The 21,220-nt window shown below is 42.3% G+C and overlaps 2 protein-coding genes and 1 non-coding gene across 8 annotated transcripts in view; 1 reads left to right on the forward strand and 2 right to left on the reverse strand.

The window, feature by feature from the left end:
* The window catches only part of NOL8 (nucleolar protein 8), a 43,292-nt gene extending 42,516 nt beyond the window's left edge, over nt 1-776 (reverse strand). For both annotated transcript variants that reach the window (XM_066257453.1, XM_066257452.1), the window contains exon 1: nt 564-776. The gene's annotated coding sequence lies outside the window, so the exon portion shown is untranslated. The remainder of the gene's footprint in view (nt 1-563) is intronic.
* Nucleotides 777-941: 165 nt separating this feature from the next.
* The window catches only part of CENPP (centromere protein P), a 261,199-nt gene continuing 240,920 nt past the window's right edge, over nt 942-21,220 (forward strand). For 2 of the 5 annotated variants that reach the window (XM_066257463.1, XM_066257464.1), the window contains exons 1-3: nt 981-1,358; nt 8,201-8,382; nt 18,611-18,699. In XM_066257463.1, the coding sequence (XP_066113560.1) occupies nt 1,252-1,358; nt 8,201-8,382; nt 18,611-18,699 (378 nt within the window). In that variant the 5' untranslated portion in view covers nt 981-1,251. The other 3 variants (XM_066257465.1, XM_066257466.1, XM_066257467.1) reach the window with 3 other exon arrangements.
* TRNAA-UGC (transfer RNA alanine (anticodon UGC)) lies at nt 19,828-19,903 on the reverse strand. Its single transcript has one exon. It is a non-coding gene; the product is annotated as a tRNA-Ala (tRNA).

The raw sequence follows: 21,220 nt of genomic DNA on the forward strand, positions 1-21,220 counted from the left end.
CATAGTAACTACAGTGTCACAAGAGTAGTGTCTGCAAAGCGCTGTTCAGGCTAGGAGAGCAACTGATATCACTGCTACTACAGACTTTTGTTTTTAACTATGCGCCGGCGTCTATGACAGTTTGCGTGCATTTCATTTTTCAGATGAGCAGGAGGAAGTAAGTCACTTTCCCAACGCCATTCAGTGAATTAGTGAAGCCAGAATTATAAACCGGGTCTAATATTAGGACCTGTCATGCATAACTATACTACAAGGTTATTGGATTAGAAAGGCTTCGGGAAAACTCTTTCGGAGGTAGTGAGATTTGAGGCCCTTTTTGAGATCTCTAATCCCGTTTAGCACCCACAGGCGCTCAACTGCGACACCCTGCCCTTTCCAAAGAGCTATAAGACTCACCCCCACTCGACCCCAAAACAGAACCTAGAAACCCAAAGCGTGGCCCGTGTTCTGGGCGTGAGGTGCTGCCAACATCTTTCAGTAGACGCTTTTGGACCCAACCTACTAACCTCTACCTACTTTCCCATGAAGACCCAGACAGGAAGGGACAGAAGAGGCCAAATTACCTGGTCACTTCCCATGCCCCAATCGCAGTCCTCGCCACTTCGTCTCCTACACCCAGCGATGCTAGAGGTACCTAACTTCGAGTCACGTGTGCCACGACGCGGAACCTGTATTTCTTCCTACTCGATTTCCAACTCAGCTTCCTAAGGTTCCGTTTCCATATTCAGTTCCTTAGTGCTGTCTATTTCGTTTTCCATCGTATGGGATGCCGCGATGCCTCCGCCACCCTGCCCTCACGTCCTCAAAATACTCAAACCACAATTCTATAATTCTTGCTTAAGAGGATTATCACTTTGTGGTTGACCACGCCTGGACTCGGCCGGCGGAAGTGACCGAGCGGAAGAAAAATAACAAGACGCTCCGTTCCCACGGTCCCGGAAGCTACTCTTCAATGACGTACGCATCCAGGTTGCTCCAAACTCCACCACCATGGGTTGGGCGGCCGTGCCTTTGGGCTTCGGGTTGGAGCGAATCAATTCTCTACAACCGTAGGGACTGTTAGGGTACAGCTGTGGCAACGTGCGCGGGGATGACAACGAGCCAGGCCTACCTTGCGAGCTCGCATTGCACGCAAGGACGTCGGGCATATTCCCTCTACTCCCCCGCTGTTGGGACAGTCTGTGCCCGGAGCGCGCGAAGTTTGAAGCGCGCTGCGAGGCGAGCGTGCGTCCGTCCCGTTAGCACCGCGCTATGGATGCGAAGCAAGCCGAGGTCCGCGTCTTGGAAGCCGAGATCGCGGCCCTGAAACGGGCGGTGGTGGAGCTGCCGTCGCCAGGGGAAGATACCGCCCGAGTGCAGTAGGTGGTCCTCCTCGGGTCCTGGGGGACGGTGTCCGGGACCTCCGGCAGATATCGCGGGAGTAGCAACGTGGGCGGGAACGCAAATAGTTCTATCACAGGTCTAGAATGCGGAGTCCGCGCGCCGGCCCCTTGTTAGTGCGAGGCCAGGTGTGAACTGATGTCATCGCGCCGCTGCGAGGGAAGTTAGGGAAACTCCTTGTTAAACCACCAGATAGCCATTCTGCACTAACAGGCGGAGATAAGTGTGGAGTGCCTTTTGCCGCTGAGAAAGCGGCGTCTTAACATCTTTGTTACTAGTCTAAGCCAGGGTCTATCATTTGCAGTACTCACTGCAACTGTGAGTGCCAGACTGAGAAAGGCAAAGAGCTTTCTTGATGTGCATCATCTCTTTCAGTACCTAGGACAGCTGTCTAAGGTAGTTGCCATTTTTAACTGTCCTAAAGAACTTGGGTCTCGGAGAAGCTAAGCTGCTTGCCCAAGGTCTCAAGAGAAAGTGTCAGATCTGGGTTGGATCCCAAGAGTCTTAACTTGAATGCCCAGGCACTTGGCTTAGCTGAAGAAGGGGAGAAAGAGTCGACAAGGTGTGTACCAGTTACATACTTGTCTCGAATTTGCAAGCTGCTGGAAACCTGAAACTGATTGGACGTAGGTGTAGAGAGAATGAGGTTTTCCAGAGCTGATTGGACGAGAAAACGAGGAGGGGTTCTGAAGATGTTTGCTTGCACATCGGATGAGGTCCTAAAGATAGAGAAAGCTATGACTGGTGACAGGAAGAAGTGGAGCAGGTGAACAGGATCCAGGTGTGTTCCTCCACAGTGCAGGCACACTTCTACAGGTGCTCCACAGATCAGAAGCAGTAGCATTTCTTGGGAGTTTGTTAGAAATACAGATGTTGGCCTCACACCGGCCTACTAAGTCAAGCAGCACTTTAACAGCACCCCGGCACTACTTGATGCACCTTGGAAAGTTTGAGAAGTGATGTATCATATTGCGGGGAAACATTATTTCTCTACTGGCCAGGAGATGTTGTTAGACCAGGATAGTATGGAGACTATTAAAGTAATCTGGGCCTCCTCAAATGATGAGTTGGGGAAGTTGAAAGAGTTCAAATTGTGGAGGATGTTAAATATTAGTCCAAGGTGTTTGGACTTAATGTGAAGTTTCTTTAAACTATGGTGTAGAAGAAAGATTGGGACCTGTGTACCAAGATTTGTGTGTGCATGTCTGTGTGTGTGTGTATGTGGTAAAGTACACTGGAATACACTGCTCATAAAAATTAGGGGATATTTCAAAATGAATATGAAGTGATTAAAAAAAGAAGCATTTGATTTTTTTAATTAAGAATATTGGAAAAGCAAACAAGTCAAGGAAAGTTATTTGGTTATGCAAATGAGATACAAAACTAACTTTTATTTTATTAGTTAAAATGCACTATACAAAAGGCTGAAAGTACTGGAGTATCTGCACATTCCCTGATTTTGAAAGTGCACATTCTGCAATTTCCCAGTGCTTGCAATGCCCCTGCAACATGATTTGCCTGAATGCGAAGCCTGGAGAGCCATAGGACATCTTGAAGCTGGTCAAACACAGACGACAGTGGCAACAGCACTTGGAACATCCCAAAGTGTGATTAGCAGGCTGTAGAATTGCTTTCAAGAGCCTGGCACAGTATGAAAAAGATGAGGGTAGGGTTGCCTATCTGCCACAACAGCAAGAGATGACCACTACTTGACTTTATTTGCAAGAAGGAACAGGTGCAGCAATGCAACAGAGCTGCGGGGACAGTTTGTTGCTGCCATCAGATGATGGATATGCACCCAGACCATATGAAATCGGCTCCATCGTGTTAAACTGCATACCTGGCAACCAATGGTATGCATTCCGTTATCTGCTGAACACCATAGAACCTGTAGAAGGTGGGCTGATGAGCATCGTCATTGGACCTGTGATGAGTGGTCAACTGTCCTTCTCTCTGATGAGTCACGGTTCAGTCTTCAGCCTGACAATCATTGTGTCCTGATCTGGTGTGACCGAGGAACACTGGAGAATCCACTTTTCATGTGAGAAAGGGACTCCTTTGGTGGTGGTGGAATCATGGTGTGGGCTGGCATCAGCATTGGTGGTCGAACCAACTTCCACATAATCAGAAACGGATCACTGATTGCTGTCAGATATCAAGATGAGGTTCTGCACCTGACAGTGGTGCCCTATGCTGGAGCAGTTGGAAACAACTTTCTTTTCATGGACGATAATGCAAGGCCCCACCTTGCACATCTCATCAATGTGCTTTAGGAGGCAGGAATCAAACGCATGGCCTGGCTTTCATGTTCTCCAGACCTGAATCACGTTGGACATGCTTGGGATGCACTGGGAAGACATCTGGAGAACTGTTCAGTGCCTCCCACAACACTTTTTCTTTGTGTGTGTGTGTGTGTGTGTGTGTGTGTGTGTGTGTGTATGTGACAGAGACAGAGGGATAGGTAGGGACAGACAAACAGGAAGGGAGAGAGATGAGAAGCATCAATTCTTTGTTGCGGCTCCTTAGTTGTTCATTGATTGCTGTTCTCATATGTGCCTTGACCAGGGAGACTACAGCAGACCGAGTGACCCCTTGCACAAGCCAGCAACCTTGGGCTCAAGCTGGCTTGCCTTGCTCAAACCAGATGAGCCTGCGCTCAAGCTGGCGACATTGGGGTTTCAAACCTGGGTCCTTCGTGTCCCAGGCTGACGCTCTATCCATTGCGCCATTGCCTGGTCAAGCCTACAACATTTCTTTTTTTTCCCCCCACAACATTTCTTGAGCTGGAAGTTTCCCTGGAGCAAGAGTGGCAGAGGATCCCACAAGAATAGCTGAACAATATGATCCTGTCCATGCCCCATCACTGTCAGTGTGTTTTGGCAGTCTTGGGTGACCATACACCTACTGAACAGTCAGTGTGTGGCACTCTTGCCCAGTTTGACATGCTTCTGTTAGCCCCAACCAATATGTCACTTGCTACTCAATCAAGATAATTGAGTTTACATCTCATTTACATAATTAAACAACTTTCGTTGACTTGTTTGCTTTTCTGATGTTCTTGTTTAATTAAAAAATCAAATACTTTATTTTATTTTTATTTATTTATTTTTAAAGACTTTATTCATTATAGAGAGGGGAGAGAGAAAGAGGGAAGGGGGGAGGAGCAGGAAGCATCAACTCCCATATGTGCCTTGACCAGGCAAGCCCACGGTTTTGAACTGGCAACCTCAGTGTTTCCAGGTTGACGCTTTATCCACTGCGCCACCACAGGTCAGGCTCAAATACTTTTTTTTATTGCTTCATATTCATTTTGAAATATCCCCTAATTTTTGTAAGCAGTGTATCATAAATTTTACCATCTTAACCATTTTTAAGTGTTAAGATCAGTGATGTTACATACATTCATAATGTGCCATTATCACCATTATTCCTCTCTATAATTTTTCATTTTATAAAACTGATACTCTGCATCCATTAAACAATAACTTCGTATTTCTCACTTCTTTTAGCCTTTGGCAACCACCATTCTCCTTTCTCTGAATTTGACTTCTCCAGATACTTCATGTAAATGGCATCATAGGTATTTATTGGCCCTGGCCGCTTGGCTCAGTGGTGGAGCGTCGGCCTGGCGTGCAGGAGTCCCGGGTTCGATTCCCGGCCAGGGCACACAGGAGAGGCGCCCATCTGCTTCTTCACCCCTCCCCCTCTGCTTCCTCTCTGTCTCTGTCTTCCCCTCCCGCAGCTGAGGCTCCATTGGAGCAAAGATGGCCCGGGCGCTGGGGATGGCTCCATGCCTTCTGCCCCGGGTGCTGGAGTGGCTCTGGTCGTGGCAGAGTGACGCCCCGGAGGGGCAGAGCATCGCCCCCTGGTGGGTGTGCCGGGTGGATCCCAGTCAGGCGCATGCGGGAGTCTGTCTGACTGTCTCTCCCAGTTTCCAGCTTCAGAAAAAAAAAAAAAAAGATGCTTAATATCATTTCAATCATAATTTTATTAAGATTTGTTTTGTGGTTTGACATATGACCTATCCTGGAAGATGTTCCATGTGCTCTTGTAAAGACTGTATATTCTGTTGTTTTTGGATGCAATGTACTATATATGTCTGTCAGGTCATCTATTGAATTTTTGTTTAGATGATCTATCTGTTGATAATAGTGGTGCACTGACCCCAATATCATTTTGTAATGACCATGTTAGTCCTATTACAAACTTTGTCCGAAAGTTTATATATTTATTTATTTTTGTATTTTTCCGAAGCTGGAAATGGGGTGAGACAGTCAGACAGACTCCCGCATGCGCCCGACCGGGATCCAGGATCCACCCGGCACGCCCACCAGGGGCAACACTCTGCCCACCAGGGGGCGATGCTCCTCCTCTCCGGGGAGTCACCCCATCGCGACCAGAGCCACTCCAGCGCCTGGGGCAGAGGCCAAGGAGCCATCCCCAGAGCCCGGGCCATCTTTGCTCCAATGGAGCCTCGGCTGCGGGAGGGGAAGAAAGAGACAGAGAGGAAGGAGAGGGGGAGGGGTAGAGTAGCTGATTAGTGCTTCTCCTTTGTGCCCTGGCGGGGAATCGAACCCCGTACCCCTGCACACCAGACCGACGCTCTACCATTGAGCCAACCAGCCAGGGCCTATTTATTTATTTATTTATTTATTTATTTGATATAAGTATGACTACCCTGTCTTTCTTTTGGTACTCATTTGCCTGGAATATCTTTTTCTATCCCTTCACTTTCAGTGTGTGTGTGTTCTTATATCTTAAGTGAATCTTTTTCTTGTAAACAGCATATATCTGGGTCTTGTTTTTTTATCCATTTAAGCAATCTGTGTATTTTGATTGGAAAATTAGTTGATTTACATTTAAACTATTATTTTTTAAAAGATTTTATTTACTTATTTTACACAGAGAGGAGAGAGGAAGGAGAAATAAGTACCAACTCATAGTTGCTTCATTTTAGTTGTTCATTGATTGCTTATTGTCTGTGCTTTGACTGGGCAAGCCCAGGGTTTCAAATAGCAACCTCAGGTTGACACTTTGTCCTCTGTGCCACTACAGGTCAGGCTAAACTAATTATCATTATTATTATTATTTATTCATTTTAGAGCAGGGAGAGAGAGAAAAAGAGGGGTGGGGCTGGATCAGAAAGCATCAACTCCCATATATGCCTTGACCAGGCAAGTCTGGGGTTTTAAACCAGCTACCTCAGTGTTCCAGGTCGACACTTGATCGTGGACACTTTATCCACTGCACCACCACAGATCAGGCCTAAACTAATTATTGATAGGTGTATATTTATTGCCATTTTGATGTTTTCTGGTGGTTTTGTAATTCCTTGCTTTTTCCTTCTCTTTTCTATCACAGTTTCTTTTTTTGAGTTCTGCATATTTATCCTTTAATGTGATGACCTAGTTTTCTTATCACTTTGCTCTATTAGAAATACCTTGACATTTTCATTCCTAGCTTACTGTGACATTATTTGGTATTCACTTGGCAGGAACCCATCATTTAATTATGAAGATTGCCTCTCATGTATTAGCTTTCTATATTTAAATAATATTTTCATTAATAAATGATGGCAAATACAAAAGAGCATGGGGGAGTATCCCAGAATACACTTATATTACTATTTCAAATTAGCATTAAAACAACATTTAAAAAAATTACCACAGAGGCCTTGGCCGGTTGGCTCAGTGGTAGAGCATCAGCCTGGCGTGTGGGAGTCCCGGGTTCGATTCCTGGCCAGGGCACACAGGAGAAGCGCCCATCTGCTTCTTCACCCCTCCCCCTCTCCTTCCTCTCTGTCTCTCTCTTCCCCTCCCGCAGCCGAGGCTCCATTGGAGCAAAGTTTGCCCAGGCGCTGAGGATGGCTCTGTGGCCTCTGCCTCAGGCGCTAGAATGGCTCTGGATGCAACAGAGCAACGCCCCAGATGGGCAGAGCATCACCCCCTGGTGGGCATGCCCGGTGGATCCCTGTCGGGCGCATGCGGAAGTCTGTCTGACTGCCTCCCCGTTTCCAAATTCAGGAAAAATAATAATAATAATAAAGAAAAATAAATAAAAAAAATTACCACAGACTTTGTATAAGTTTTTGATCTCCACTATGAAGAATGTACAGTTGGAGATTCAAAATTTAAATTGAGAATTGGGATAATCATGCCTCAGAATCCAAGGAAGTTGTTTCTTAAGATGGTAGAAATCAGCACTGCAGAATGCGGCAGAGTATGAGGGCAATACAGTATGACAAAAGTAAGGTACAATTCATTGTGAACAGTAGCGGAAATTTTACTGTTTTCAAGGAAAATAGAGTTACATGTTTGCAATGAGGAATATCTGATTACAGTGTAAAAAAAATTATGCTCTTTCTCATTCCTTTAGAATTTTTACCCCCTTTATTCTGAGATTTCCTGAGAATCTCTTTCTTAATATAAAATGATCTTTGATACCTTGCTTGATTTGGAAGTTTAAGCAAGCTAAATTTTTTTTGTTATTAATTTCATGACATCTTTTAAAATAATGAGATGTCTTGGTATATCAGAATTTAGGTTGGAACATTCTAAACATTCTTACCTAAATGGACATTTTAATTTTGTGAAATGCTCCTGTGATAATTTTTTAATAGTTTCAAATATGTAAAAATATGATAACATAATTTGGTTAGGTTGTTTTATGTTGCAATTAAAGGTTGTGTCAGTAAGCCATATTTGTTTTGAGTTGGTTTTAATAGGAAATAAGAAGGGCAAAATGGGAATGGTCTGAAGAAATTTGTAGCTACTACAGGGTTTCTTCATTGGAGTAATTATTTCCAATATTTACTTCTTAGAAAATCTCTTCAAGAAATATACCAATCACATCCTGAAGGATGGGTATCTTCAAAGGATCTGAGAAGTAATCTTCGACATTTAGAATCAGAACTTCTATTTCTAAGTACGCTTACTGACATCAATATAAGAAATTACTCCAAGAAGACAGAAGACCTAACAAGCACTGAGATGACAGAAGAGAGTAAGTGTTAATTTTAATCTAGAAGTGGCATTAACACTTACCTTATTATGCATAGGAAATTTGGTGGGATGTCGTTGAATTAAAACACTACAGGTAATTATTTGTGTGGTTGTGGTAAATTTGTTGTGTAGGGTGACTTAAATGTCAAAGTGTACATAATACTCTTTCAAAAGCTACTTGAGGTAGATATTAAAGGAGGCACAGTCTCTTATTAAGTAACTTAATAGTTAAGTAACAGAGATAAGTGATTGTAAGAACATCAGCACCACTAATTTATAAATCTTAGGAGCTGTTTACCACTGACAGGAGATCCTTCATCTGTATACTATACTCCTATTGAACATAGTCTGTGGCCAAGGTAAATGTTTCAGCAGCTGGACCGTTTACCCAAGGAAGATTCCTAGTCTCAATAACTAAGCTTTATTGCCAGTGGTCTGTGATGCTCTAACAGGAAAGGGGAAGCTAATTCATTTGTGCAGTTGAATGTCAGGAACTTTGGCCAAAAGTAGCATTCTGTCAAGAAGGAATCACTTTTGGAAATGTTTCCTGACTTCCATGAAAATAACCACCAAGACCAGGGAAAGAGGAAAAGTGACTCTCTGTTCTGGGCAGCTCGCCTCAGTGGAAGTTTGAATTGCAAATATCATAGAAATGAGTGATAGAACTTAGATACACCAGAGACTTGAAGGGAAGAGATGGAATGCAGAGAGGCCAGGTAGAAGACTTTTACTAGTGTAGAAGCTTCAGTCTTACTATTTTGATCTCCAAATTCACCCCCATATGATGCAATAGTTGGTGCTGCCAATTCAGAATGCCTTTCTGGTATGCTGCCATGTAGATGGGTGGGTGTGATTCTAAGCTTTCCCCATTGCTGGCTTAGGTCTCAGTTTTCCTGGGTCTGCCAGGTCAGTTCTACTTTTCCATGTAATAATATCTAGCTCATTCATATGATTTTCCACTTCCAAAATTAGGTTACTTTCATATGTCTGCTTCTCTTTGTCCTTGTGGAATTGTACCCTTCTAAAAATACCTTTAGCCTGACCTGTGGTGGCGCAGTGGATAAAGCGTCAACCTGGAAATACTGAGGTTGCCGGTTCAAAACCCTGGCTTGCCTGGTCAAGGCACATATGGGAGTTGATGCTTCCTGCTCCTCCCCCTTCTCTCTCTCTCTCTCTCTCTCCCCACTCTTTAAAATGAATAATAAAAAAAAAATTAAAAATAAAAATACCTTTATTAGCGAATCTAGATGTTGTTAAAGTCAGAATAGTAGTTATTTCTTGGGCAGGGTGTAGAGTATAGCCTGGGAAAAGGCATGAGGCAATTTAATGGATATTTTAAAATTTCTGTATCCTTTTTTTCATGGTACTTAAGGCCATCTTTTTTATCATTTTTTTTTAATTATAATTTTATTTTTTTAATGGGGCGACATCAATAAATCAGGTTACATATATTCAAAGATCAACAAGTCCAAGTTATCTTGTCTTTCAATTATGTTGCATACCCATCACCCAAAGTCAGATTGTCCTCTGTCACCTTCTATCTAGTTTTCTTTGTGCCCCCCCCCTTTCCCTCTCCCTTTCCCCCTTCCCCCCGTAACCACCACACTCTTATCAATGTCTCTTAGTTTCACTTTTATGTCCCACCTACGTATGGAATAATGCAGTTCCTGGTTTTTTCTGATTTACTTATTTCACTTCGGATAATGTTATCAAGATCCCACCATTTTGCTGTGAATGATCCAATGTCATCATTTCTTATGGCTGAGTAGTATTCCATAGTGTATATGTGCCACATCTTCTTTATCCAGTCGTCTATTGACGGGCTTTTTGGTTGTTTCCATGTCCTGGCCACTGTGAACAATGCTGCAATGAACATGGGGCTGCATGTGTCTTTATGTATCAATGTTTCTGAGTTTTTGGGGTATATACCCAGTAGAGGGATTGCTGGGTCATAAGGTAGTTCTATTTTCAGTTTTTTGAGGAACCACCATACTTTCTTCCATAATGGTTGTACTACTTTACATTCCCACCAACAGTGTATGAGGGTTCCTTTTTCTCCACAGCCTCTCCAACATTTGCTATTACCTGTCTTGTTAATAATAGCTAATCGAACAGGTGTGAGGTGGTGTCTCATTGTAGTTTTGATTTGCATTTCTCTAATAACTAAAGAAGATGAACATCTTTTCATATATCTGTTGGCCATTTGTACTTCCTCCTGGGAGAAGTGTCTGTTCATGTCCTCTTCCCATTTTTTTATTGGATTGTTTGTTTGTTGTTGAGTTTTATGAGTTCTTTGTATATTTTGGATATTAGGCCCTTATCTGAGCTGTTGTTTGAAAATATCATTTCCCATTTAGTTGGCTTTCTGTTTATTTTGTTATCAGTTTCTCTTGCTGAGCAAAAACTTCTTAGTCTGATGTAGTCCCATTCATTAATTTTTGCCTTCACTTCTCTTGCCATTGGAGTCAAATTCATAAAATGCTCTTTAAAACCCAGGTCCATGAGTTGAGTACCTATGTCTTCTTCTATGTACTTTATTGTTTCAGGTCTTATGTTTAGATCTTTGATCCATTTTGAGTTAATTTTAGTACAGGGGGACAAACTGTAGTCCAGTTTCATTCTTTTGCATGTGGCTTTCCAGTTTTCCCAGCACCATTTATTGAAGAGGCTTTCTTTTCTCCATTGTATGTTCTTGGTACCTTTATCAAAAATTATTTGACTATATATATGTGGTTTTATTTCTGGACTTTCTATTCTGTTCCATTGGTCTGAGTGTCTATTTTTCTGCCAATACCATGCTGTTTTGATTGTCGTGGCCCTATAATAGAGTTTGAAGTCAGGTATTGTAATGCCCCCAGCTTCATTCTTTTTCTTTAGGATTGCTTTGGCTATTCGGGGTTTTTTATAGTTTCATATAAATCTGATGATTTTTTGCTCTATTTCTTTAAAAAATGTCATTGGAATTTTGATGCGAATTGCATTAAATTTATATATTGCTTTGGGTAATATAGCCGTCTTGATTATATTTATTCTTCCTAACCAAGAACAAGGAATATTCTTCCATCTCATTATATCTTTCTCAATTTCTCTTTAACAATGGTTTATAGTTTTCTTTATATAAGTCCTTTACATTCTTTGTTATGTTTATTCCTAAGTATTTTATTTTTTTTGTTGCAATTGTGAAGGGGATTATTCTTTTGAGTTCATTCTCAATTGTTTCATTGTTGGCATATAGAAAGGCTATTGACTTCTGTATGTTAATTTTGTATCCTGCGACCTTACTGTATTGGCTTATTGTTTCTAGTAGTCTTTTTGTGGATTCTTTGGGGTTTTCGATGTATAGGATCATATCATCTGCAAAAAGTGATACCTTTACTTCTTTTCCGATATGGATGCCTTTTATTTCTTTGTCTTGTCTGATTGCTCTGGCTAGAACCTCTAGTACCACATTAAATAACAGTGGAGAGAGTGGACAACCCTGTCTTGTTCCTGATTTAAGGGGGAAAGCCTTCAGTTTTGTGCCATTTAATATGATGTTAGCTGATGGTTTATCATATATGGCCTTTATCATGTTGAGATATTTTCCTTCTATACCCATTTTGTTGAGAGTTTTAAACATAAAATTGTGTTGTATTTTATCGAAAGCCTTTTCTGCGTCTATTGATAAGATCATGTGGTTTTTGTTCTTTGTTTTGTTGATATGGTGTATTATGTTAACCGTTTTACGTATGTTGAACCATCCTTGAGATTCTGGGATGAATCCCACTTGATCGTGATGTATTATTTTTTTAATATGTTGTTGTATTCGATTTGCTAGTATTTTGTTTAGTATTTTAGCATCTGTATTCATTAGAGATATTGGTCTGTAGTTTTCTTTTTTTGTGCCATCCTTGCCTGGTTTTGGTATGAGGGTTATGTTGGCCTCATAAAATGTGTTTGGAAGTATTGCTTCTTCTTCAATTTTTTGGAAGACTTTCAGTAGAATAGGAACCAAGTCTTCTTTGAATGTTTGATAAAATTCGCTGGTATAGCCGTCAGGTCCTGGACTTTTATTTTTGGGGAGGTTTTTAATGGTTTTTTCTATTTCTTCTCTACTAATAGGTCTGTTTAGGCTTTCTGCTTCTTCTTGACTCAGTCTAGGAAGGTTGTATTGTTCTAAGAATTTATCCATTTCTTCTAGATTGTTGAATTTAGTGGCATAAAGTTTTTCATAGTATTCTACAATAATTCTTTGTATATCTACGGTGTCCGTGGTGATTTCTCCTCTTTCATTTTGGATTTTGTTTATATGAATTCTTTCTCTTTTTTCCTTGGTAAGTCTTGCCAAGGGTTTGTCAATTTTATTGATATTTTCAAAGAACCAACTCTTTGTTCTATTAATTTTTTCTATAGTTTTACTGTTCTCTATTTCATTTATTTCTGCTCTGATTTTTATTATCTCCTCTCTTCGGCTAGTTTTGGGTTGTTTTTGTTCTTCTTTTTCTAGTTCCTTAAGGTGTGAAGTTAAGTGGTTCACTTGGGCTGTCTCTTGTATGTTTATATATGCCTGAAGTGATATGAACTTCCCTGTTATCACTGCTTTTGCTGCATCCCATAGATTCTGATATGTTGTATTGTTATTTTCATTAGTCTGTATATATCTTTTGATCTCCGCACTTATTTCTTCTTTGACCCATTCATTTTTTAAAAGTATGTTGTTTAGTTTCCACATTTTTGTGGGATTTTTTTCCTCCTTTTTGCAGTTGAATTCTAGTTTCAAGGCTTTATGATCAGAAAATATGCTTGGTACAACTTCGATTTTTCTGAATTTGCTGATGTTGTTTTTGTGGCCCAACATATGGTCAATTCCTGAGAATGATCCATGTACACTGGAGAAAAATGTATACTCAGTCACTTTGGGATGAAATGTCCTGTAGATGTCTATCATATCCAGGTGCTCTAGTGTTTTGTTTAAGGCCACTATGTCTTTGTTGATTCTCTGTTTGGATGACCGATCTAGAGCTGTCAGCGGTGTATTGAGGTCTCCAAGTATGATTGTATTTTTGTCTGTTTTTGTTTTAAAGTCAATAAGTAGCTGTCTTATATATTTTGGTGCTCCTTGGTTTGGTGCATATATATTAAGAATTGTTATGTCTTCTTGATTCAGTGTCCCCTTAGCCACTATGAAATGGCCATTTTTGTCTCTGAGTACTTTTGTTGTCTTGTAGTCAGCATTATCAGATATGAGTATTGCTACGCCTGCTTTTTTTGGGATGTTATTTGCTTGGAGTATTGTTTTCCAGCCTTTCACTTTGAGTTTGTTTTTATCCTTGTTACTTAGATGAGTTTCCTGTAGGCAGCATACAGTTGGATTTTCTTTTTTAATCCATTCTGCTACTCTGTGTCTTTTTATTGGTGAGTTTAATCCGTTTACATTTAGTGTAATTATTGACACTTGTGAGTTCCCTATTGCCATTTTATAGATTGCTTTCTGTTAGTTGTTTTTTTGCTTTTTTTTTTTGCATTTTTTTTTCTGAAGCTGGAAACGGGGAGAGACAGTCAGACAGACTCCCGCATGCGCCCGACCGGGATCCACCCGGCACGCCCACCATGGGGCAACGCTCTGCCCACCAGGGGGCGATGCTCTGCCCATCCTGGGCGTCGCCATGTTGCGACCAGAGCCACTCCAGCGCCTGAGGCAGAGGCCACAGAGCCATCCCCAGTGCCCGGGCCATCTTTGCTCCAATGGAGCCTTGGCTGCGGGAGTGGAAGAGAGAGACAGAGAGCAAGGCGCGGCGGAGGGGTGGAGAAGCAAATGGGCGCTTCTCCTGTGTGCCCTGGCCGGGAATCGAACCCGGGTCCTCCACACACTAGGCCGACGCTCTACCGCTGAGCCAACCGGCCAGGGCCGCTTTCTGTTAGTTTTGTGTCTTGTTTGATCCTTCTCTTTCGTTTTTTTTATCTTTTGTTTTTATTTGGTTGTATTCCATACATCTTTCCACTGTTGCTATCTTTTTTATCTCATGTGCTTCTGTGGTGGTTTTTTCAATGGTGGTTACCTTTAGGTAATGAAAAGGGTTCCTACCCTGTTCATTGTAGAGCACTATTTTGTGAGTACTTTTGCACTCCATCGTCCTTTGCTACTGTTAATCTCCATCCTCTCCCCCCTTTCTTTTTGTTGTTGTCACAGTTTAAATTTGGTTTTATTGTGTTCTTCTTGGAGCTTTTACTTGTGGCTTTATTTTTTTTTGTTCTTTGTATCTGATTGGAGAACCCCCTTTAGTAATTCCTGGAGTGGGGGTTTTCTGATGATAAATTCCCTCATCTTTTCTGTATCTGTGAATGTTTTTATTTCTCCTTCATATTTGAAGGATAGCTTTGATGGGTATAGTATTCGTGGCTGAAAGTTCCTCTCTTTCAGGACTTTAAATATTGGGGTCCACTCTCTTCTAGCTTGTAGAGTTGCTGCTGAGAAATCTGATGATAATCTAATGGGCCTTCCTTTATATGTTGTATTCTTCTTTTCCCTGGCTGCCTTGAGAATTTTTTCTTTGCTGTTGGTTTGTGTCAATTTCATTATGATATGCCTTGGAGTAGGTTTGTTGGGGTTAAGAAAACTCGGAGTTCTGTTTGCTTCTTGAACTTGAGGCTTTAGTTCTTTCCACAGGCTTGGGAAGTTCTCATCTATTATTTGTTTGAGTATGTTCTCCATTCCATTTTCTCTCTCTTCTCCCTCTGATATCCCTATTATTCTTATGTTATTCTTTTTGATGGAGTCAGATAATTCTTGTAGGGCTATCTCATTTTTTAAAATTTTTGAGTTTCTTTCTTCTTCTCTCTGTTGTGCCTCAAGTTGCTTGTCTTCTATTTCACTAATCCTCTCTTCTATCTGACCTGTTCTATTAGCTAAGCTTGTTACTTCGTTTTTCAGCTCGTGAATTGAGTTTTTCATCTCTGTTTGATTTGTTTTTATAGTTTCAATTTCCTTGGACATATATTCTTTGTGTTCATTGAGTTGTTTTCTGAGCTCCTTAAATTGCCTTTCTGTGTTTTCTTGTATATCTTGGAGGATTTTTAGGATTTCTATCTTGAATTCTCTGTCATTTAACTCCAAGGTTTCCAATATATTAAATTTTTTCTCCATAGATTTTTCCTCTTCTATCTGTGTTACCTCTCTTTCTTTTGTATCCATGATATTTGATTTTCTCTTCCTTAATGGCATCTGAGGGTGGTTTTGTTGATAGTATTAATGAGATTTAATAAAAAATAAAAAGTTAAAAAAATAAAAAATTGAAAAAAGTTGTTTTTTTTAAAAAAAAATTAAGAATGAAATAAAGAAAAATAAAATAAAATAAAAATTTTTAAAAAGGAATTTATTCCCCTCCTCCTTTTTTTCTCTCCTCTCCTCTCCCCTCTTTCTTGAGAAAATCTTGTGGTGAACTGTGAATTATATTGTATTTAATAGAACAAACAATGCCTGTAATGGAGGGCCTGAATTGGGAAAAAGTAATAAAGGGGCAAGAAAAATAAATAAATAAAAAAGGGGTGGGGGTATGGACCCACAAAAAGCAAATAATGAAAAAATTTGGATCAAGAATAAAATGATTTGCGTTTAGGTGTTGGTTGACTAAGAGTTATGATGAGAGGAGTAAGAGGGAAACAGGAAAATGGGGGGACAAATTTAAAATTACTATTGTATTTAGTGGAACAAGAGCTTGATAAAATGGAGAGCCAGGGATGGGAGCACTGCTAGTGAGTTAAAAAGGTGAAGTAAAAAAACCCCAAAATGCCACAAACATAAGTTTGAGTCCCAGATAAAATAATTTGTTTGTTATTGAGGTTTGAATGAGAGGAGATGTAAAGGAAAAAGGAAGAAACTAATATAGAGGGAGAAAAGAAGAGAGAGAGAGAGAAAAAAGAGGGAACCACTAAAAGAAGAAAAAAGAAAAAAGAGGAGAGAGAGAGAGAGAGAGTTAAGGGTTTTGGAGTGCAACCCTCATAGAGAGAAAGGAAGAGGAAAGAAAAGATAATGGGAGATGTAACACTTATGGGTAGTGTAGTTCAAGGAGAGGAGAGAGTAAGACCGGTATGGAGTTAAACGACCAAATTGGAGGAGGCAAAAAAAAAGAAAAAAGAAAAAAAAATCAAGGATGAAGATAAGAGAAACAAACGAACAAATATAATAAAATGGGATAGGTTATAAAGTCTGCGGATTATTCTGATTTTCAGAGGTTATCTTCTTGCTTTTTCTTTTCTCTCCCTCTTCCTGGTCGGCGACTCTGTACCCCGGGTTCTGCCCCTTTGGCACGCTCAGGTAGAGGTTTGCAGTTGATAAGTCTCTATGGCGATGTCATGTATTGTGCTTCAGTCTCGTTGGCAGTCGAGGCTCATTAGCGTTTATAGGCTCCGACAGTGAGAGAGTCTGTGTTCCAGGAGCCTCTCTCCTAGTCTTTCCTTCCTTAACCAGCAGTCTGAGAATCCAGCTATGGAGTTGCTGCTGCCTCTGCCTGGATAGTAAGAGGCTCAAAGAGCGGGCAACTCCCCACTCTTATTTCCACTCAGCACAGGGCTCTGGGTAAGGCTCAGTCAGTCAGAGCTGCTAGCATAATCAGCCCGGGCTTTCGCCTACTCAAAGACCTCTGGCTCTGTCACTCTGTCTGGTAACACGGGCGGGTCTGCGCGCACAGACCAGGATGGTAGACCGGAAGTCTCGCCCTCTGAGTGAAACCCCCCGCCCGCACTGAAAAGTTCCAATGTTGGAATTGGCTCTCGCTCATCCCTGTGTGCCGCTCTTTCAAGGCGCTGGGGCAGCCCGTGACTCCACCCTTGGCCCACACAGAGGCCCCCGACTCTGCCCCTCCGTGGGACAACACGGGCTCCCACTCCGGAGGTGCTGGGAGGAGTCTCCTTCCCACTCCCCGTGCGCGCAGACCAGGATGTGAGGCCGGAGTCTCGCCCTCTGAGTGAAACCTCCCGTCCGCACTGAAAAGTTCCAGCGTTGGAATTAGCTCTCGCTTCCTCCCCGTGTGTGGCTCTCCCCGGGTGCTGGGGCGGCCCGGAGGCTTTCGGCCCACACAAAGGCCTCTGACTCTGCCTCTCTGTGGAGTAACACGGGCACACCCTCCGGGGGCTTTGGAAGGAATCTCTCGCCACTATGCGCCTACCAGGGGATCAGGTAAAATGACTGCCCCGCTTGTCTTTCTTTGTCTGGGTTTGGCGCGAGTGTTAGCTGTATTGCCTGGGTTGTCACAGGAACAGTTTTTCCTTGGCTTTGATCTCTGTGCCACAGCCTGGTTCGGCCGTTTGTGCCGCGGCCTGGATCTATTCACCCCCTTTGCCCGCCTTAGTTTCTATATTCTCAGTTTCCAGTGAAAATCGCCCTGTTTAGGTTAGTGAGGAAGGCGGAGCATTTCTTACTCCCTATTTCCTTCGGGGCTTGGTTATATATTTAGCCAATTTTTCGCTCGATCATACCTTTGGATGTATTGCGAAACATCTGGAGGCTCCAAGGATAGGTTTTTCTGTTTCTGGTTGAAGATCTTGTTGAGGTTTGGGGGAGATTTATTGGTATCACTTCCTACTCCGCCATTACTCTGATGTCATCTCCTTTTTTTTATCATTTTTTATTAAATTTACTGGGGTGACATTGGTTAGTAAAATATAGGTCTCAAGTGTACAGTTCTACAATGCATTATCTGTATTTTGGATTGTATGTTCACTACCCCATGAAATTTCTATATCTTTTTTTTTTAATTATTATTATTATTTTTTTAAATACTTTTTATTTTTTATTTATTCATTTTAGAGAGGAGAGGGAGAGACAGAGAGAGAGAAGAGACAGAGAGAAGGGGGGAGGAGCTGGAAGCATCAACTCCCATATGTGCCTTGACTAGTCAAGCCCAGGGTTTCGAACCGGTGACCTCAGCATTTCCAGGTCAATGCTTTATCCACTGCGCCACCACAGGTCAGGCGAAATTTCTATATCTTGATCTCAGTGGTGGTTACATGGAAAATTTCTATTTCTTACTTTAATCTTTGGTATAATGAAGAGCTTGAAAGTACAAATTGATTTAATTCTATTTTACAAGGTAATCAATTTGATGTACATTATTCTAGATATTTTGAATGCAAATACTAATATATTTCACACATATACCGATATCAGTATTACAGACATTCACACAAACTTATTTAATGGATAGTTGAAAAAAATTATTTGCAAATAAAGTATTTGTTTTTCTGATTGATAGGTGTAAAGAAAGTTCTACAGAGACACAGATTATCAGGAAATTGCCATATGATTACATTTCAAGTTGAATTTCAGACTCTGGAAGTCCAGGTAAAATCAAGAGTATTTTGTAATAACAGATTCTGTTACTCTGAAATAAAAAATACCTCCCTTTTCTCCTGTTCCAGCTTCCAGCAGTGGCTGAGCTGAGGAAGAGCTAATGAAACAGGCTTCCTTTGTAGCATATTTGTGCAGTGGTACCATTTCAAAAAAATTTTTAAGTACAGATATAGTACCCCAACAAGTGCATGTGGTAGGGTTGTTGTTGAGTGTAGGTACTTTATTGGAGGCTAGGATGCTTGCTCCTGGGCTAGCAGAGCAAGCCCTGAGGTTACAGGAGCAGGCCTGGATGCCCTCAGTAGTTAGCTGAGATGCCAGCCATTTGTTATCTGTTTTCTATTGCTGCTTAGCAAATTTCTCTAGAATTTAATGGCTTAAAACAATAACAAAAATATTTTATTATCTTACCCATTTCCTGTGGGTCAGGAATTTGGAAACAGCTCAGTTGGGTGCTGTTGCCTCAGGCGTTTCATGAAGTTATGCCATCTGAACACTGCTCTGGGCTGGAGGATTAGACTCCAAACTGGTACATGGTTATGGCAGCAAGTTGTACTGGACTGCTGAGACATAACACAGAGGGAAATACTTATGACTAAGATTTTCACATAAAATCAGGAAGCAATCGTAATGGTAATGTGCAACAAACACATTGCCGAGGTGGAGCAGAAGAACAAGGCACTGACTCCTTCCAAGGCAGGCTCTGGAAAAAGTGGGATCTAGGCATAATTTTGTGAACTGACCAAGGCAGGGTTTATTATTATTATTATTATTATTATTATTATTATTTTATTTTATTTTTTTCTGAAGCTGGAAACGGGGAGAGACAGTCAGACAGACTCCCACATGCGCCCTACCGGGATCCACCCGGCATGCCCACCAGGGGCGAAGCTCTGCCCACCAGGGGGCAACGTTCTTCCCACCAGGGGGCGATGCTCTGCCCCTCCAGGGCTTCGCTCTGCCGTGACCAGAGCCATTCTAGCGCCTGGGGCAGAGGCCAAGGAGCCATCCCCAGCGCCCGGACCATCTTTGCTCCAATGGAGCCTTGGCTGCGGGAGGGGAAGAGAGAGACAGAGAGGAAGGAGGGGGGGGGTGGAGAAGCAAATGGGCGCTTCTCCTATGTGCCCTGGCCGGGAATCGAACCCAGGTCCCCCGCTCGCAAGGCCGACGCTCTACCGCTGAGCCAACCGGCCAGGGCCAGGTTTATGATTTTATAGCAGAAAATTCTTTAACCAGTTGGTTTTGCTAGCTGGGCCTACCAAGGGAGTGTGTGTAGAGGGCAGGGATAAGGAAGGACAGGAAGGCTGCCTTGGCTTCAGTCATCAGATAACTAAAGTGGATATAGACTAGTCATTGCACCACGTCCTTAGTGTTGTGGGCAAGGTGCTTGCATTTATGGTCATATACCGGGACTTCTTATCCTTTTCCTCAGCCACATAAACAGCCCTACGTTGTACCTTTTTATGTGGGACAAGACTTGATGTTCGTTAATCAGACCCCTGCATCCTTAGGAGCTAGTCAAGAATGCCTAGGTGCAGTTATCTGGGCTAGAGGATTTGCTTTTTTTTTTTTAAATTAATTTATTTTTACAGGAACAGAGAGAGAGAGAAAGGGATAGATAGGGACAGACAGACAGGAACGGAGAGAGATGAGAAGCATCAATCATCAGTTTCTCGTTGTGACACCTTAGTTGTTCATTGATTGCTTTCTCTTATGTGCCTTGACTGGGGGGCTACAGCAGACCGAGTAACCTCTTGCTGGAGCCAGCGACCCTGAACACAAGCTGGCGAGCTTTTTGCTCAAGCCAGATGAGCCTGCGCTCAAGCTGGAGACCTCGGGGTCTCGAACCTGGGTCCTCTGCATCCCAGTCCGATGCTCCATCCACTGTGCCACCGCCTGATCAGGCAGGCTTTGCTTTTTGAGAACACATTACATCTATTTCCTGATCGTCAGCACTGACCCCAGCAGGCTGAGTGAGAAAGAACTGAGGGATACCTAGGCCCCTCATCTGATGACAGAGCTTCTAGCTTGTTCTACCTCAGAGTGTCCTCTTTCAACCCTGCCAAGGTGACCAAGAACATCTACATTGTGGCATTGCCAAGCCCTGTTGAGCCAAATATGACACAGTCAGGGGCATAGGTGATGAGTGGCCCAAGGGGAGATGCATTGTTCCCAGGTTGGCATCAAGCCTTGGGTCTATGTTGGGTCACCAAAGTGATATTGTTCTGGATGATTATCTGCTGACAACTAAAACAGAACATAGAGCCAAATGGGTGGTCTCATTTGGGATGGACAGCCTGTGCCAGGATCTCAGCCTTCTCTTCAGTGCAGCCCAGAAACTCTTGGATGTTGTCACACTGGAGAAGGTTGCATTACAAAAGGACCGGCTACATTTTCTTTCTTTGTGGCTGATGAGATCCTAAACTCAGAGTGTTGATACACCAACTGCTCACCTGCATGCTGGCCTCCCTTAATGGCCCATGCCTACTGTCCATGTTAAGTGGCAGCGTCGTAG

This window comes from Saccopteryx bilineata, chromosome 2, assembly GCF_036850765.1.
Source record: "Saccopteryx bilineata isolate mSacBil1 chromosome 2, mSacBil1_pri_phased_curated, whole genome shotgun sequence".
NCBI lineage: Eukaryota > Metazoa > Chordata > Mammalia > Chiroptera > Emballonuridae > Saccopteryx > Saccopteryx bilineata.